We start from the raw sequence: 15,203 nt of genomic DNA, 5'->3' as shown, positions 1-15,203 counted from the left end.
GATCTAGAATGGTACTATTTGTGGCTTCTGTTTGTCCATTTGTTTCTGGATGAAATGCAGATGAGAAATCAATCTTTGTGCCTAGATTTGCAAACAGTGTAATCCAAAAATTATTACAAAATCTAGAATCTCTATCTGAAATAATCACTTTCGGCAATCCATGGTTAGTAAAAATAGTTTTCAAAAATAACTGTGCTGCTTGTGATGCTGTTAAAGTTTTCTTATATGTAATGAAATATGCTTGCTTACTAAATCTATCTACAATTGTCCAAATCATGTTATGGTTAGATTTAGTATTTGGTAAACCAGTAATGAAATCCATAGATATATGTTCCCAAGGTTTAGATGGAATAGACAAAGGCATTAATAATCCATACTGTTTACCATGATGTCTTTTTATTCTTTGACAAATCAAACATTCAGAAACAAAATTAGATACATCTGCATCCATATGCGGCCAATAAAAATCTTCAGTTAACATGCGTAATGTAGAAATGATACCTCTATGACCTTGATATGGGGGACAATGAATTTCATTCAAAACAAAAGATCGGAATGGAATAGTAACACACATTCTCTTTTCAAAGAACATGAATCCATCATTATATGACAATGAATCAACAGGAATGAAATTATTTTGAACTAATTTTTGCCAATCAGAATGAAAAGTAATATCCTGGTGATATGTGTCTTTCATAGCAATCAAAGAATCAAAAGATATGATAGAAATGTTATGAATTGCAGGTCTTCTACTCAATGCATCAGCAACTACATTTTCTTTTCCAGGTTGGTATTGAATGATAGGATGGAAACTTTGAATGAATGAAGCCCATTTGATATGACGGTCAGAAATTTGGGGTTGGCTAAGTAGATGTCTAATGCTTTGCTGGTCGGTCTTTATCATGAATTCTGAACCCATTAAATAATGCTTCCATTGTTTTAATGCTTGGACAACTGCTAAGAGTTTCTTGTCATAAGTGGAATATTTAAGCTCAGAGGGTTTCAGCTTAGAACTAGAATATGCTATTGGATGGTTTTCTTGCATTAGCACGGCTCCTATTCCTGATCCGCTAGCATCGGTTACAACTAGAAAGAATGGTCTGTTAAAGTCAGGCAATTGTAGAACAGGGGCATTGGTTAATGCACGTTTGAGTAAGTCAAAGGATTTCTGCTGGTTTTCAGTCCATTGATAAACAATGCCTTTCTTAAGAAGTTTGGTCAATGGTAAAGCAAGTAATGAGAAATTACGTACAAACTTCCTATAGAAACTAGCAAGACCAAGGAATGAGCGTAATTCATGTACATTTTTAGGAACAGGCCAATGCAATATTGCATCAATTTTCTTAGGATCAACTTTTATTCCTTCTTTTGATACAATATGACCTAGATATTCTATTTCTGTCTTAAAGAATTCACTCTTGTCAGGATTTGCAAACAATTGATTTTCTTTCAGTAATTGAAAAACTAATGATAAATGCTCATAATGCTCTTTTTCACTTTGACTGAACACTAAAATATCATCAAAGAAAACAATCACACAATGTTGATATTTTAGAAAAATACGGTTCATCATTCTACTGAAAGTAGCAGGTGCATTAGTTAATCCGAATGGCATGACTAATAATTCGTAATGGCCAAACTGTGTCCTGAATGCAGTCTTAAATATGTCGGATCTATCTAGCCTCACCTGATGATATCCAGACTTAAGGTCAATTTTACTAAATATAGAAGATCCTTGCAGTTTGTCCATAAGGTCATCAACTCTAGGTATAGGATACCTATTCTTTACAGTGATCTTGTTTAATGCCCGGTAGTCAATACACATCCGATAAGTATTATTCTTTTTCTTGACTAAGAGCACAGGTGCACCGAATGGAGAACTGCTAGGTCGAATTAAGCCTCTATTTAGTAATTCTTCAACTTGACTCTGGATTTCTTTTTGCTCTATTTGATTGTGCCTATATGGGGCTTTGCAAGGTGGTTGTGTGCCAGGTATTAGGTTAATCTTATGGTCTTCTGGACGTGATGGAGGTAAACCTGGTGGTAGGTCTTCTGCAAAACAGTCCTTAAAATATGCGAGAAATTCCTTATGCTTAGGGTGCATATGATTTTCCTTTGCGTGCAATTCATTTACCCAAATGAGATATGATTTAGTATTCTTGCGTAGTGCACGTTTTGCTTGAGTATGCGAAAGCAGTGGAAAGATATGAGATGCATGCATACCAAATAATGTAATAGATTTTCCTTGAAAATTAATATTCATTGTGTGTGTGGAATAATCTATATTGGGATTATGTTGGTGTCTCCATGGCATTCCTAGAATAATGTTGCTTGACTGTAATGGGACAACTAAGAAATTTCTTCTTTCAATATATGGACCAATTTGAATTTCTAAATCTTGAACTTCTTGTGTGCCATTGTACCTAGTGCCTAAAAATGCAGCTTTTATGCGATAGTGCGTAGGTACTGTATGCAATTTCAATTCCTTTACCAATTTAGCTGAAATAAAGTCATGGGTACTACCGTCATCATGCAATATAGTTCTTTCTTTTCCATGCACCATACATTTCATAGTCAACAATGAATGTGAAGTAGGCATACCTGGTAAAGTGTCGGAAGTAGTAGTAGGATCATCCTCATCTTCAGTGAAATCTGGCATATCCTCATGCTCTTTTTCGTCCATAGCTCCAAGGTAGTTGATATGTGCTGATGGCTTCTTTGAATGACAATTTACTGCGAGATGCCCTGGCTGGTGACACTTGTAGCATACGATGGGCTTGGCTTTGGTCACATTATTTGCAATGGCTGGGAGTTTGGGTATATTTGGATTTGCTTGTGGAATAGGTTTAGAATTTGGATTGACAATGGATGGTAATGCAGGTGGTTTAGGCCAATTCTTGCGGAAAGATGGTGATGAGAAACGACCTGGATTAAACCTTCTGAAATTGGAATTGAATTGTTTAGATCCATAATTACCGTTTGCTTGGAATGGCTGTGGTCGTCGATCTCTTCCACGTAACTTATCTTCAGTGTCATGAGCTAAGGAGATGGCGTCTTCAAGGGTAGCAGGCTTGAACATGTTCACTTCAGCGTAGTAATGTCCAAGAAGTCCAGACATATACTTCCGCTTATGTGTCGTCTCTGGTACGTCTTCAAGCATGCGTAGCTGTAGGAGTGCATTCCAAAAACGCTCTGTATACTGTGGAATAGGCTCACGATCGCGCTGTTGAAGTAAATCCCATTGCTTGATAGCCTTCTCATGAAATTGCGGTGGTAGGAAATTTTGCATGAACTTCTTCTTGAAATCTTCCCATGTAGCAGGACATTCTATGCTCTTGCGGACTACAGTCCACCAAAGTGATGCTCTGTCTATCAGATGATTAGTAATACACTTGATTTTATCTTTTTCGGGATAAGTTTCCTCATGGAAATAGTCATCAAGCTGGCTAATGAATGATAAAACAGTCTTTCCTTCTCTTATGCCATTGAAAGTGCGAAACTTGAAACTTCGTTTACTTATCTTGGATTCCTTGCGAATGGTTTGTGCTTCAAGAGTGGCGTTGATGGTACGGCGAATCAAATCTTCAGCTTGAGGTTCTTCTTTGTCAGTGGACGCTCCTTGTAGCTTTGTCAATTGCGCTTGCAAGGCTTGCCTAGCTCTTCGCTCTTCTTCCAATTGCAGCATGATAAGATCCAGCTTTTGTTCCATGGTAGGCTCGGGTAGATCGTCTTCAGCCATAGGATCATCCATATGTGGGGTAGTCATCCTGTAAAACTCAACAAACCTTTCACACTCAAAATCAGTTAGCGGGATGAGCGTAGCTCAAATTTGGGGTTACAAGGCTATGTATTTTTGGGTATTTCTTCTTCAATTTTCAGAAATTCTGCAATATTTCTGTCTCCGTTTGCTGAAAGTACTTCAACGAACTTGTAGATAGGTAGAACAGCTTGCTGCGAACAACTTTCCAGTTCAGAGTTTTTGCATACGAACAAGTCTTCTATGAGTTTTAAGCACTAGTCAGTTCTGATTTAGTCTGACTTACAGAGTTGCAGACTTAGCAGACTTGCAGAGTTGTTGACTTGTTGGACTTAGGCCGACTTGCAGAACTTGCAGAACTTGATTACCGTCGACTTACGGAACTTGACTACAGGAGTGCGAGACCCGGAGTTACTGAACTTGTCTGCCCAGTGTAACTTGCAGAGGATTGTCTGACTTAGCTTAAGAAATTAAGCTTAAGCTTAATAAGCTTAATAGCTTGACTTTGTGGGGATGAAGAGCCGTCAGAAAACGCCGCAATTCGTGGAGGACAAGAGTATGTCTTTGATGACGACGCGGATTTTTCGGACGTCCTCAGTTACCACGATTTGAAATTTGAAGCTTATTAAGCTTCTTCTCCAAGCTTTGTTGATTAATAAAGTTAGGCTTTTAAACTTGAAGAAAAGGAAATACTCTGATTATCCACGACTTGATGAAGGAGTTGGATGCGTGGTCCTCCGCCTGCAGAGCCTGGTCCTTCGTGATCTGACAGTGGAAACAGGGGTTCTTGATCGCCAGAAGTCTGCCTGTATCGACGGTTCGCGACGAGGTTGACTGTAGAGGCCGTTTGTTCCTGGAGCTCCGCCTTCGCCCGAGATTGGTAGCGATTGGAAGCTCTTGATCTCTGCTCCGCTCTGATACCACTGGTGCGCAGATCGGTCGCAGATAGCTCACGTGGTGAATCCCGGAAGGTCCCCAAGAACAAAGTACTCTACTTTTTAGCACAAAAACCCATGTAAAAGCAAGCACGACAAGAGGCAAGAGACAAATTGGGTTCAATCTCCCCCATGCCTTGTGTGAGCGCTTCACAAAGCATGTATTTTATGTATATTTCCAATCTTCATGCTCAATAATAGCCCAATTACAAAAATATGACAAGCTTTTAGCTTTTGAGTTTGCTTTCTACAAAAATAGTAAAATAAAGCTAATGGACGGTGCCCATAGTGTCTGGCACGCCCAATCTCAATGTCCAAATAGAAATAACATATCCAGGCGCATAAGCGCATACAAAATAATAATAAATAATCGATGTCTCAATAGACATAACAAAATATAAGCGTGGCGTCTATCAAAATCTAGTCCAAGAGTCGAAAACCCGCTAGACTCCAATGCTTTCCTCCGCCACTGCTGCTATCTCTACACATCAACTGAAGCATTCACAATCGTTAGTAAAATAACACAATTAAACCGACAAAAGTGAATACCTAGCAGTCTTCAGCTACATAAATAAATCAACTGGTTAGAAATAAATCCTAACCTTAATTTATTATGAGTGCGCACTCTAAACTCATAAACGTTTATTAATTTAATATGCATTTTGCGGAATCACCCGCTATGGAATCACCCATGTACACACTAAATTAATGAAACGCCCGAAAAAGACAGGCGTCCCCATCAACTTCTCGCACAAAGAATCCTCTTTGCGTATGAGCCCCGGTCATCTAAGTTTACGGAATCCACCGTAAAACCTCACGGAATCCACCGTGGAATATGCCTCCTGGCATCAGTGGTTGTGTGTGTGGGAGGCGGGGGCTAGACTATTGGTGAGTGGAAGATGTCGGTGTATGGGGCTCCTCACCTCTTTGGGGGGGGGGGGGTCACTTGTATTGGGTGGAGATCAGGGGGGGCTGATTGGCGGGGGGGATGGTGGTGAGGGAGAGGATAGAGGGATGGTGGGAGACACAAGGCAGGTGTTGGGGGGGTTGTGGGGGGGAGGGTGTGGGGGATGTGGGCCTCGGGTGAGGTGGCTTGTGATGCATTCGTGGGGGGTGGATGTGGAGGCCTATGGTCCTGTCGCATGGGGCGGGGAAGGGGGGGGGGGACGCTCACCCTCTTGCTACCGTGGCTGTGTTTGAGGGGCTGCTTGCAGCCCTCCTTTTTGTCTCCCTCTCTGTCGTCTCTGGACCCGTGTAAAGCTGTCCGTGTCCACTTGTGGGCTTGTCAGTGAAGCCACCTTGGCTCCGAAGCGCGTACAATCTGCCGCCTGATGCCCAAAGTCATGGCAACGTAAGCAGTGCCCTGGCTGCCTAGTCAGAATAACCTCTTGCCTGAAGGAGTGTCCGCCTGTCTCAATCTCCAAAAACTGTGGTGTATTTTGTCTCTTTCATTGCCACCCGTACCTTTGGGACTCATGCTGTTGTCACTGCGTCAGCGAAGGAGGCGGGAAGGATAGTGTTGAAGAGTCGTCCAAAGTCCTCCACTAATGGGCGATACTCTACCGCTAGTCGAGGGAAGAGTAGGGTGATCGAATGTCTAAGGAACTTCTTGTGGAGCGTGAATGCCTCCTTTGTGAAGCCACTATACTAGGGAACCATGTAGATGACCCCCTTCGTGGAAACATAGGGCGAACTGGCCACTAGCTCACAAGCTGCGTTTGCGGAGGTGAGTTGTACCATGAATATCCCTTGCCCCATGAGAACCGCCTCCACGATCTGCACAGTGCCAATGCGCAGGCGTGGAGTGAAGCCGCCAATCTCGAAGCTGGGCCCTGGATGGGTAGTGTCCCATGACCTGACCAAAGATCGCTGTTTCTTTTAGCACCAGCATTGTGGCACGGACTGCTAAGAGCTGTTCCTCAGAGAGGACGATGCGCAAGGTGTTTGACCGGAGGGTACTCGCAGAATGCACCGGCTTGTGATTAGAGGTTTCCATTGCGTGTCCCTACGGAGAACCTACCAATCACATTGTTGTACTGTCAGAGGGAGGAGTGTTGCTGCAAATGGAGGGAGCAACCCCGCGGGGGGGGGGGGGGGGGGGGGGCGATGGTGAGGAAGGGGGGGTTTCTGTTTTCTGACGCCGGTGGAGGCACCGGGCGCCACAGGTGACTGTGTCAGACTGGAGCCGCAGGGTGAAGGACAACGGGTGCCTAGGGTGTCAGATTGGAGCCACAGAGGGTGGTGGGTTTGGAGTGTCAGATTGGGGACGGGGCAGCGCAAATGGGGCTGCTGGCAGGGGGAGCCACAGGGCGCGCGGGGGGGGGGGGGGGTGAACAGGTGTGGGTCAGCGTGGGGGAGGCAGCGCAATGGCGAGGAGCTCTGGCAGGAGGGAGAGGTACAGTGCGCCGCGGGGAGGGACAGGCAGGAGGAACCGGGGGGGGGGTGCGATGGCAGGTCAGCATTGTGACAGGCGGAGATTTCTATGCAAGCAAAAGTCTACAAATTTGTTTGTTAGCACAGAAGTTATGGAAAACCCGCCAGCTGTAATGATGGAAACTGTAGTCACCACAACTGATGTCAGGAAAACGTACGAAAACATGCCTCTTATATTGTTCACATAGCTACTGGCTGAACAAAAGTTCCCTCAGCCCATCCCCATGAGAGCCACTGACTATTGGAAAGCTTTGCCATTGAGCACTATGTATACTTTCATTTATTATTTATTCCATTTCATTAATTAAATTCTCTCTTTTCTTTTGTTTTGTGTTTTTACGTTTGTTTGAGTTCTTTGTATTTTCGATTGTTGTTATACATTTTGTGTTTTCTTCTGCAAACTCTAGTGTATCTCCATATCAGCCACCATCACAATTGGGTCCAAGAGGCCCAAGAGACAAGCCCCTCTCATTGAGGCTATGGGAGGTGTTTTGGGCCTACTATTGTTTGAAAGGAAGCAATAAAGGAATGCAAAATGGAGATGCATGTACCATCATGGGGTGCAATCTTCTCTTCTACAGTCTTAGAGTGGCTAGATGGAAGAGCATGGCAAAAGCTATAGCCCTGGTGGAACCATGCAAGGGGTGGCATGGAGTTATCCAGAATGACATGTGCACAAAGATGCCAGATGAGGAGAGGAAAATAATCAACAAATCCCTTCAGCCTGTCCGTGTTGGTTGGGTGAAGTATGGGTGTTCCTTCCTCACCATGGATGGATCGATCAAAAGAAGAGGGACATCATCAACATACCTATTTCTTGTCCTCTCGGCACTTGCTTTTTATTGCCCATGGATGTGGTGTGAAGAGGAAAAGAACAATTGAAGTGTTCATCTACAAGCATATCCAGTAAGCCATAATAGAGCCGAGTCTACAATCTTGGTTCTTGAATCTTTGGTTTTGGTTTTAGTTTTTATATAATTTCAAGCCTCCATATTTATATATATATATATATATATCTCTATTTGTACCACTACCTCTATCTCTAGGAGTCTACCTCTACATATCATCCCTACCTCTATCTCTAGCCTTTTTCTCTATCTCCACTTTTTGAAACTAAGATGCATACTATGTATATGTAGGTTGGTGTGAGTATTGTGGTCTAAGTTGTCACAAAATATGCTTTGAATTGTCAAAAGGTAAGACACTTACTTGCGGCTGAATTTCTCTCCATTGCGTGGATGCCTTGGGTAACTTATTCCCTTGACCTTCTTATGGAGGACATAGACAAATTAGAGTTGGTGAAGAAGATAGTGGCAGATGCAAACATGATTGTAAACCTCATCACCGAAGTCCTTGCCACCTTTTGCATGTGTAGTGATGTGGAACATAGTCTTTTCAATACATATATGATAAAAACACCACAATGTATGTATGTAAAAATTATTTTCTATTGAGAGTTTGGAAAATTTAGGGGTTATATATGGTTCACCCAAGGGTAGTGAGTATGGTAATGTATGGAAGAAACTATGTTGCGGGGCTTTAAGAAGCCGTTGAAGTGTCGTGTTGCCATCACATGGTTGCTCCTTAAGTGACTTTATGACGTGCAAAATAAAACTCAAAAGTGCATGATGTCGGAAGAATTTAAGGTGTGGATGGATGAGGAACCATTTGCAACCATGGCAAAGCAATTAGTCTAAGAGAGTTTTTTTTGTGATGTGCGATCTTTGGTCATTGCAATCATACCTTTGTAAAGGAGTGTTTGCATGACAGATATGGAGGATGCCATTGCTAGATATAGATAATATGGTACTCGAGTCTTGAATCTTGATTGTAGTCCTTAAGTTTTGGCCACTAATAGTTCATGAATAAGAATTTAAAAGTAATCTACAATCTCTTAACTTTCAATTTTAAGGTGAATGTCGATGAGTTCAAGCCAAAAAATGTCTGCTCTTAAAAGTATGCATAGGTTAGGAATTTTCCTTTAAAGAGAGAAAATAGAGAGTGTACACTTAATTTATCATTGGATTTCACTAAAGAAATATCCACAACATCATTAATAGAAGTAGAATACAAAGACTTGTGTAAAGGAGCAAAGGAAGACAATATATAACAGAAATAGACATCTTCTATTTCATTATGTTTAGCTAAATAATAAAGTTTAGTTCTACATGTATTAGGGGATGGTGGAACATTCTCCTCATTAGAGTCTTTGTGGATCTAGAGGAGATTGGCTGTTGAGTCTCACATACTTGTAAGGGGCAATCATCCACTTCTCAAGGTGTTGGGCTGAAGGATTGCAAGAGGGGAGGGATAACCGTAGAGAATAGGAAGGGAAGCTGAGAGGAGAGCAGAGAAAGCAGTCCTCCATTGGCTGCGAAGGGCTGAAAGTGAAGGCACAGAGGGGAAGGAGGCTGCTGGACAGCTTGCAAGCTGGCAGTATGCAGCAGGTTCATGAGCTGGGAAGGGATGAAGGTGACGACACAGGGCTGGTGAAAGGCTGCTGGACAGGTTCAAAAACCGGTGGAGGCAGCACACAGGATAATGAGAAGGCAAGTCTGTGTGGGAGCAAGACTGGAAAAGGCGAGTGGCAGCAGAAGACTACCCAGCTTAGCAGGCAGAGGCTTTAGCTCAGCTCATGCAACTTAATGGTGCAGATCATATCAGCCTAGGTTCTATTCAAAGTATTTCCAGGTTGAATGTGATTAGAACCTACTTTTCATCTAATTATTGTTGTCATCAAGTTTTCTTTAAAATCATCTTGAGATAATACTCGATTTGATTACCAGACTTTGATTTCAACTTATAAAATGGACAATATACCTTTATTGCTAACATGACTTACTTAACATGGTTTTTATGGTTGTTTTTCTGAGTGTAGGGTATATTGAGCCAGTTTTACTCGTTCTCCATGAGAAAGAGCCTACCTGGGCAGGACGTGTGTCAGTCAAGAGGCACACATGCATGATCACTGCCTTGAGCATCAACACTACTTTGAAACAACATCCTTTGATTTGGTCTGCAGCTGTAGGTATCCTTTTAATCATTGACTTGGCATTAGATTTCAGTGTTTACTGATCACTAACTATCTTGAGGTTGGCTTGCAGAGTCTTCCCTATGATTCGTATATGCTGTTAGCGGTTCCTTCTCCTATTGGGGGAGTCATTGTTGTCTCTGCAAACAGCATCCATTATCACAGTCAAGTGGGTTCCATGGTGCTTACAAACTCATCCCTTTTTTTGTTATTGATGTGTCAATTTGTAAATGATATTCCCGTGTTTCAGTCTGTTTCGTGCTCATTGGGGCTAAATGAATTTGCTACACTGCCAGAAGGCTGGTAACTCTCTCTCTCTCTCTCTCTCTCTCTCTCTCTCTCTCTCTCTGTGTGTCTGTCTGTCTGTTGCTCTCTATGCGCGCCACACAGTTGCTTCTGCTTTGAGAAGTCTTTTCCACAGGAGCTCCTTGCAGTACAGAAGTTACAAGATGTTGCTGTCAATATGGATCAATTTGGAAAAAGCCCCAAAATCAGCTAGAAAGGCTTGAAAAGCCACCGATAAAGCCATGAAACCGTGCAGCAACCTTCTCAATTGCTGGTCATTAGAGCAAAAGGGGCGATTATGGATCTTTCTTGTGGGTTGTTGCACATTGGTTGTGCGTTGGAACTGTTTTGTCTATGACTGCACTGACACTTCTCTGAGGATGGATTTATCACCGAAGGGTGCAAAATGGTTATTCCTGCCCCATCTATTGCTGTGCAAATTCTGGGGAAAACCTGTTTTTTAATTATGATTGCTTGGTAGCACGGCAAAGCCTTTGATAGCCCTTACAAAGTTTCTAATAGAAGAGCCTGGCCTATGCTTTCCACTTTTACTAGCGAGGGCCTGCATTTGTCATTTATCCACCAAAGGTCTGATTTGATGAGAAATATACAATTTGGGTTTTTCCATAGCATATATATGGCATGACTATATAGGTTCAACAGCAGCTTGTTGACCAATAACAAACCCTTTATTGATGTCTACACTAGGGTTGATCTTGGTGAACACCAATGAAACTGCTTTGCTGTAAAATCCAGGCATATGACAAAAGTCAAATGAATGTGGTAGCGTCACCACTCATTGCTATGTCATTGGACCTTTAAGTTTAAGGCCTTAACAACTGATAGGAGTACTGTTGCATCAAAACAAAGCAACCAGTATCTTGTGTTTTTAAAAGCTTGTCTGAGTCAACTTGTAACAAGCTGGCTTGCTTATGTGCCTTTTCTATGTCAACTTGTAACAAGTTCCCTTCTTTAAAGTGCTGGGCTGTTATATACCAGTTTTTAGTTAATTTTGAGTTTGCAGCTGCTCTTTTGGATATCTGAATTTTGAGATTATATTTTCAGTGGAGAAATGCCCAGGTCCAAGATTACTGTTGAGATGGATGCAGCACGAGCAACATGGATATCAAATGATGTTGCACTTTTCTCAACAAAAACAGGGAACCTTTTTCTTCTTTCCCTTATATATGATGGAAGGTAATTCTTGCTACTCCAACTCAACAAGACCGTATAGCACACATGGGGCATATGCTAGATTGCTTAGCTGAAGATACTTGCAAATTTGATAGATCTGGCATGAAAAACTTATTTCCTCAGGTATAGAGTGTTGTACTTTGGAAATGTAGAAGCCTTGGCCATGGCCGTCGGATTCCCACTTCACAAAATGTTTTGCTTTGGAGATTCTATTAGATTACTAAGACCTTGTATATTTATGCGTTGAAAGGCTTAATAGCTTTATTTAGTCTTTACATTTGTGGGTTTTGATTCTTATAAATCAATTGGAGAATTGATTGTACCTTTTCAGGACAGTACAAAAACTTGAACTTATGAAGTCGAGAGCTTCAGTATTGACATCTGTAAGTGTTATATGGATGCTTCCAACTTTAGTGTTAGATAAAAGGTACTCTAACAGTAGGAACAGAGAATGATTATTTCCTTTTAAGAATGCTGACCTCTTCACCCCCCAAATGTGATAGTTATATGATTATCTCATGCAGTGTACATGCATGCTCGGGGATATGTTCTTTTTTTTGGGCAGCCGCCTTGGAGACAGTTTATTTGTTCAGTTCACTTGTGGTACTGCTGGAGGTACACAGGTCTGATGCTGTAACTGAGGGCTCGATATATTCTTTCTCATGCTTTGGGCCCTCTCATTCCTCTTAAGCTGTTTTTGCTTTTATGGCCTTCCATGTATTTGCAGCAGGGAGATGTTGAAGGGGATACAGCATTGCCTGCAGCAAAGCGAATGCGTCGAGAAGGTCTGGAGGAGTTTCAAGATGTCAGTAATATGGAGGAGCTTTCACTGTACCACTCCTCTTCAGCAAATACAGATTCTCTGGTTTGCTTCTACTTCTTTCTAGATGTCTATCCTCCAAACATTAAGAACTTAAATGACCAAGGGCCTTATTAAATAATGTTGTTACCTTGTTCACCTTCTTCAGCAGAAAAATTTTAACTTCTTGGTGCGAGACTCATTCATCAATATTGGTCCGCTAAGGGATTTTTCTCATGGACTGCGAACAAATGCAGATCCAAATGCTTCAGGTCCTGCAAAACAGAGCAACTACGAGTTGGTAATTTTCTTCCACCCTCCTCTTGACCCATTGCTCCTTAATTCATTACATTTGGTACCTTTCATTCTGATTGAGCTTCTGAAGTTGTTACAGTTAGTGCCTTTCATTCTGATTAATGTTTGTTGTTTTGGTTTCTGATTATGTCACACACGTTTTTTGGTTTTTAGATGAACTTTGAAATGCAATGTAACCTTATTTGTTGTGTTGATACATCCACTCTATTATATGAATAAACCGTACTGGTGTCGTATGCTACTTGAATCAGAAAACTGCTTTCAGTTTCCAAGTTTTGAAATCTGAGTTGTCTGTGGGGAGCAGACATATACTTCATGTGATTTTAGTGCTCTTATGGGAAATCGTAACATTTGCTTGTAAATTGTGTGTATGGAGCGGGACTAATGTCATGCGTGCTTTAGTTATTATGTTTTCAGTAAAGTGATGTAGTAAAAACAAAACCAAATGTAAATGTGTGCCTTTTGAGACCAGAATGAAAGGTCTAGCTCATAGGTGACACTGTGACTGACCATGACATTATTGGCTGGATGACTGACTGGCCAGCACATGAGGTCAGTAGCCTATGGCCTTGGATGTTTGCTGGTTTATAACTAAATGCAAAAATAGCAGTAACTCTTTGTTTGGCATCAGCATTGTTTATGCAGTTTGAGATGTGTGATGTCGAAAACCTAATTAAGATAGCCATGCTGTGAAATATTTGCACAGCAGAAACTTTGTATCAAAGTGTGCATAATTGTGCATGTTGCTTTGTATTGCAAACGAATTGACATTTATTCTTCTTTGCAAGCAGGTTGCCTGTTCTGGACATGGGAAAAATGGGGCTCTTTCCATACTTCATCAATCTATTCGTCCTGATCTTATTACCGAGGTATGTTTTGTACATGAAGAAGGTTGAGGTGCTTAAATTTGGGTTGGATTGTGCAATGAAGTGGAATTGCTAGGTTTAGGGCGTTTATTTGCACCCCCTTCAGGTATAAAAGTATCGTGGCTAGGATTTAGGGATCCTGTTGATATTTGTATTGCGTGCTTAGCACCCTTCTGGGTTTCAGACATTGGAAAGGTCTCTTGGCTACTGGGCATGCATTAATACCCTCTTGTGGTAAATTACACCTCTGTATTGCATTCCATCAATATTCAGACATGGTCTTACTTACTTTTTTAATTGCCGTGGCATGCATTCATACCCTCTTGTTGTAAATTACACCCCTGCCTTTAGCCATGGTGGCTTGCTTTCTTAATTGCCGTTCTTGTCATGTTGTTAATAAGAGCTGTGCTTTGGCCTCTTGGCTACTGGGCATGCATTAATACCCTCTTGTGGTAAATTACACCTCTGTTTTGCATTCCATCAATATTCAGATATGGTCTTGCTTGCTTTTTTAATTGCCGTGGCATGCATTCATACCCTCTTGTTGTAAATTACACCCCTGCATTGCATTCCATCTTTCCTTAGGCATGGTAGCTCACTTTCTTAATTGCCGTTCTTCTCATCTTGTTAATAAGAGCTGTGCTTTGGATCTTTCCATTATTATCTTGCTTCCATGGGCTGAACCTCTTAATTGAGGCCAATCTTTAAGTTGTGTGCTTGTTGTTACAATTTGCATGCATGCATTTATGCATGTAATTTTGTTGTCTGTGTCTATGCGTGTACACACATGCACATTTGCATATACTGAAATGGGTGTACCATTGCCTGTCTTGATGCTTTGGGTAAATTATTAGAAAAGCATGTGGGTCTTATGTCATTTCATGTTTGTTGCTTTCCATAATCATACAAATGCAATTTACCACCCTGAGCATTGCAATATTTTAAGAAAGCATCAATGAGGTTGCATTGAGGGATAATAAAGAAGATTGCTGTTATCAAGAAGATTGATTTGTGATAGCTCCAGAAGATCTCTACATAAGTTGGCCAGATGTATGCATGAAGCACAAATCAAGTCCTGGAAAGTGGTGTGTGAGGTTTCAATTAGTCCTTCCAATCTTAGCCATCCCTAAACAATTGTCCTTTTGACATGTGTTCTCACCTTTAAATGTTTCAAGACACTTGAAAATACTTTTGCAATATGCGTTTAACTTGAACAACACTTGAGAACTTTTCATTCCACTCTATTGAATTTCATTCTTCTGCATGGCAACTTCAATTCGTTGCAAGCTCCTTTTGTGAAATATTTGTCCTGTAATCTGCACTTTGAGCTCAGATGAGTGTCCGAGGCTGCTCCCTGTCAGCAATTTACTACATGCTGGGCACTTGATAGACCCACAGTCTCAGGGAATGGTCATTTTGGTTTCCCCATCCCCGTAGCATAGTTCTGACATTTTGTCCTTCAAGCCTCTCTTGTGCCCAAAATATGAATTTCTTCATGTATTTTAGAATGTTGTTACTCTTTTGAGTAGGCTATAAGCTGTCAGCTTTGTGGCCAAACAATGAACCTCTGTTAAGAACTCAAAAAAGG

The 15,203-nt window shown here is 41.5% G+C and overlaps 1 protein-coding gene across 5 annotated transcripts in view; it reads left to right on the top strand.

The window, feature by feature from the left end:
• Nucleotides 1-15,203, top strand: part of CPSF160 (cleavage and polyadenylation specificity factor 160) — a 172,965-nt gene that overhangs the window by 85,211 nt on the left and 72,551 nt on the right. For 3 of the 5 annotated variants that reach the window (XM_087692890.1, XM_087692894.1, XM_087692893.1), the window contains 9 exons: nt 10,004-10,149; nt 10,230-10,325; nt 10,407-10,459; nt 11,507-11,638; nt 11,967-12,018; nt 12,160-12,258; nt 12,363-12,500; nt 12,604-12,735; nt 13,541-13,618. In XM_087692890.1, coding sequence (XP_087549016.1) covers nt 10,004-10,149; nt 10,230-10,325; nt 10,407-10,459; nt 11,507-11,638; nt 11,967-12,018; nt 12,160-12,258; nt 12,363-12,500; nt 12,604-12,735; nt 13,541-13,618 — 926 coding nt within the window. The remainder of the gene's footprint in view (nt 1-10,003; nt 10,150-10,229; nt 10,326-10,406; nt 10,460-11,506; nt 11,639-11,966; nt 12,019-12,159; nt 12,259-12,362; nt 12,501-12,603; nt 12,736-13,540; nt 13,619-15,203) is intronic. The other 2 variants (XM_087692891.1, XM_087692892.1) reach the window with 2 other exon arrangements.

Source organism: Lygodium microphyllum, chromosome 14 (genome assembly GCF_053477565.2).
Source record: "Lygodium microphyllum isolate KBCC chromosome 14, Lygodium_microphyllum_v1.1.10, whole genome shotgun sequence".
Classification (NCBI taxonomy): Eukaryota; Viridiplantae; Streptophyta; class Polypodiopsida; order Schizaeales; family Lygodiaceae; genus Lygodium; species Lygodium microphyllum.
This window is presented reverse-complemented; position numbering and strand designations above follow the sequence as displayed.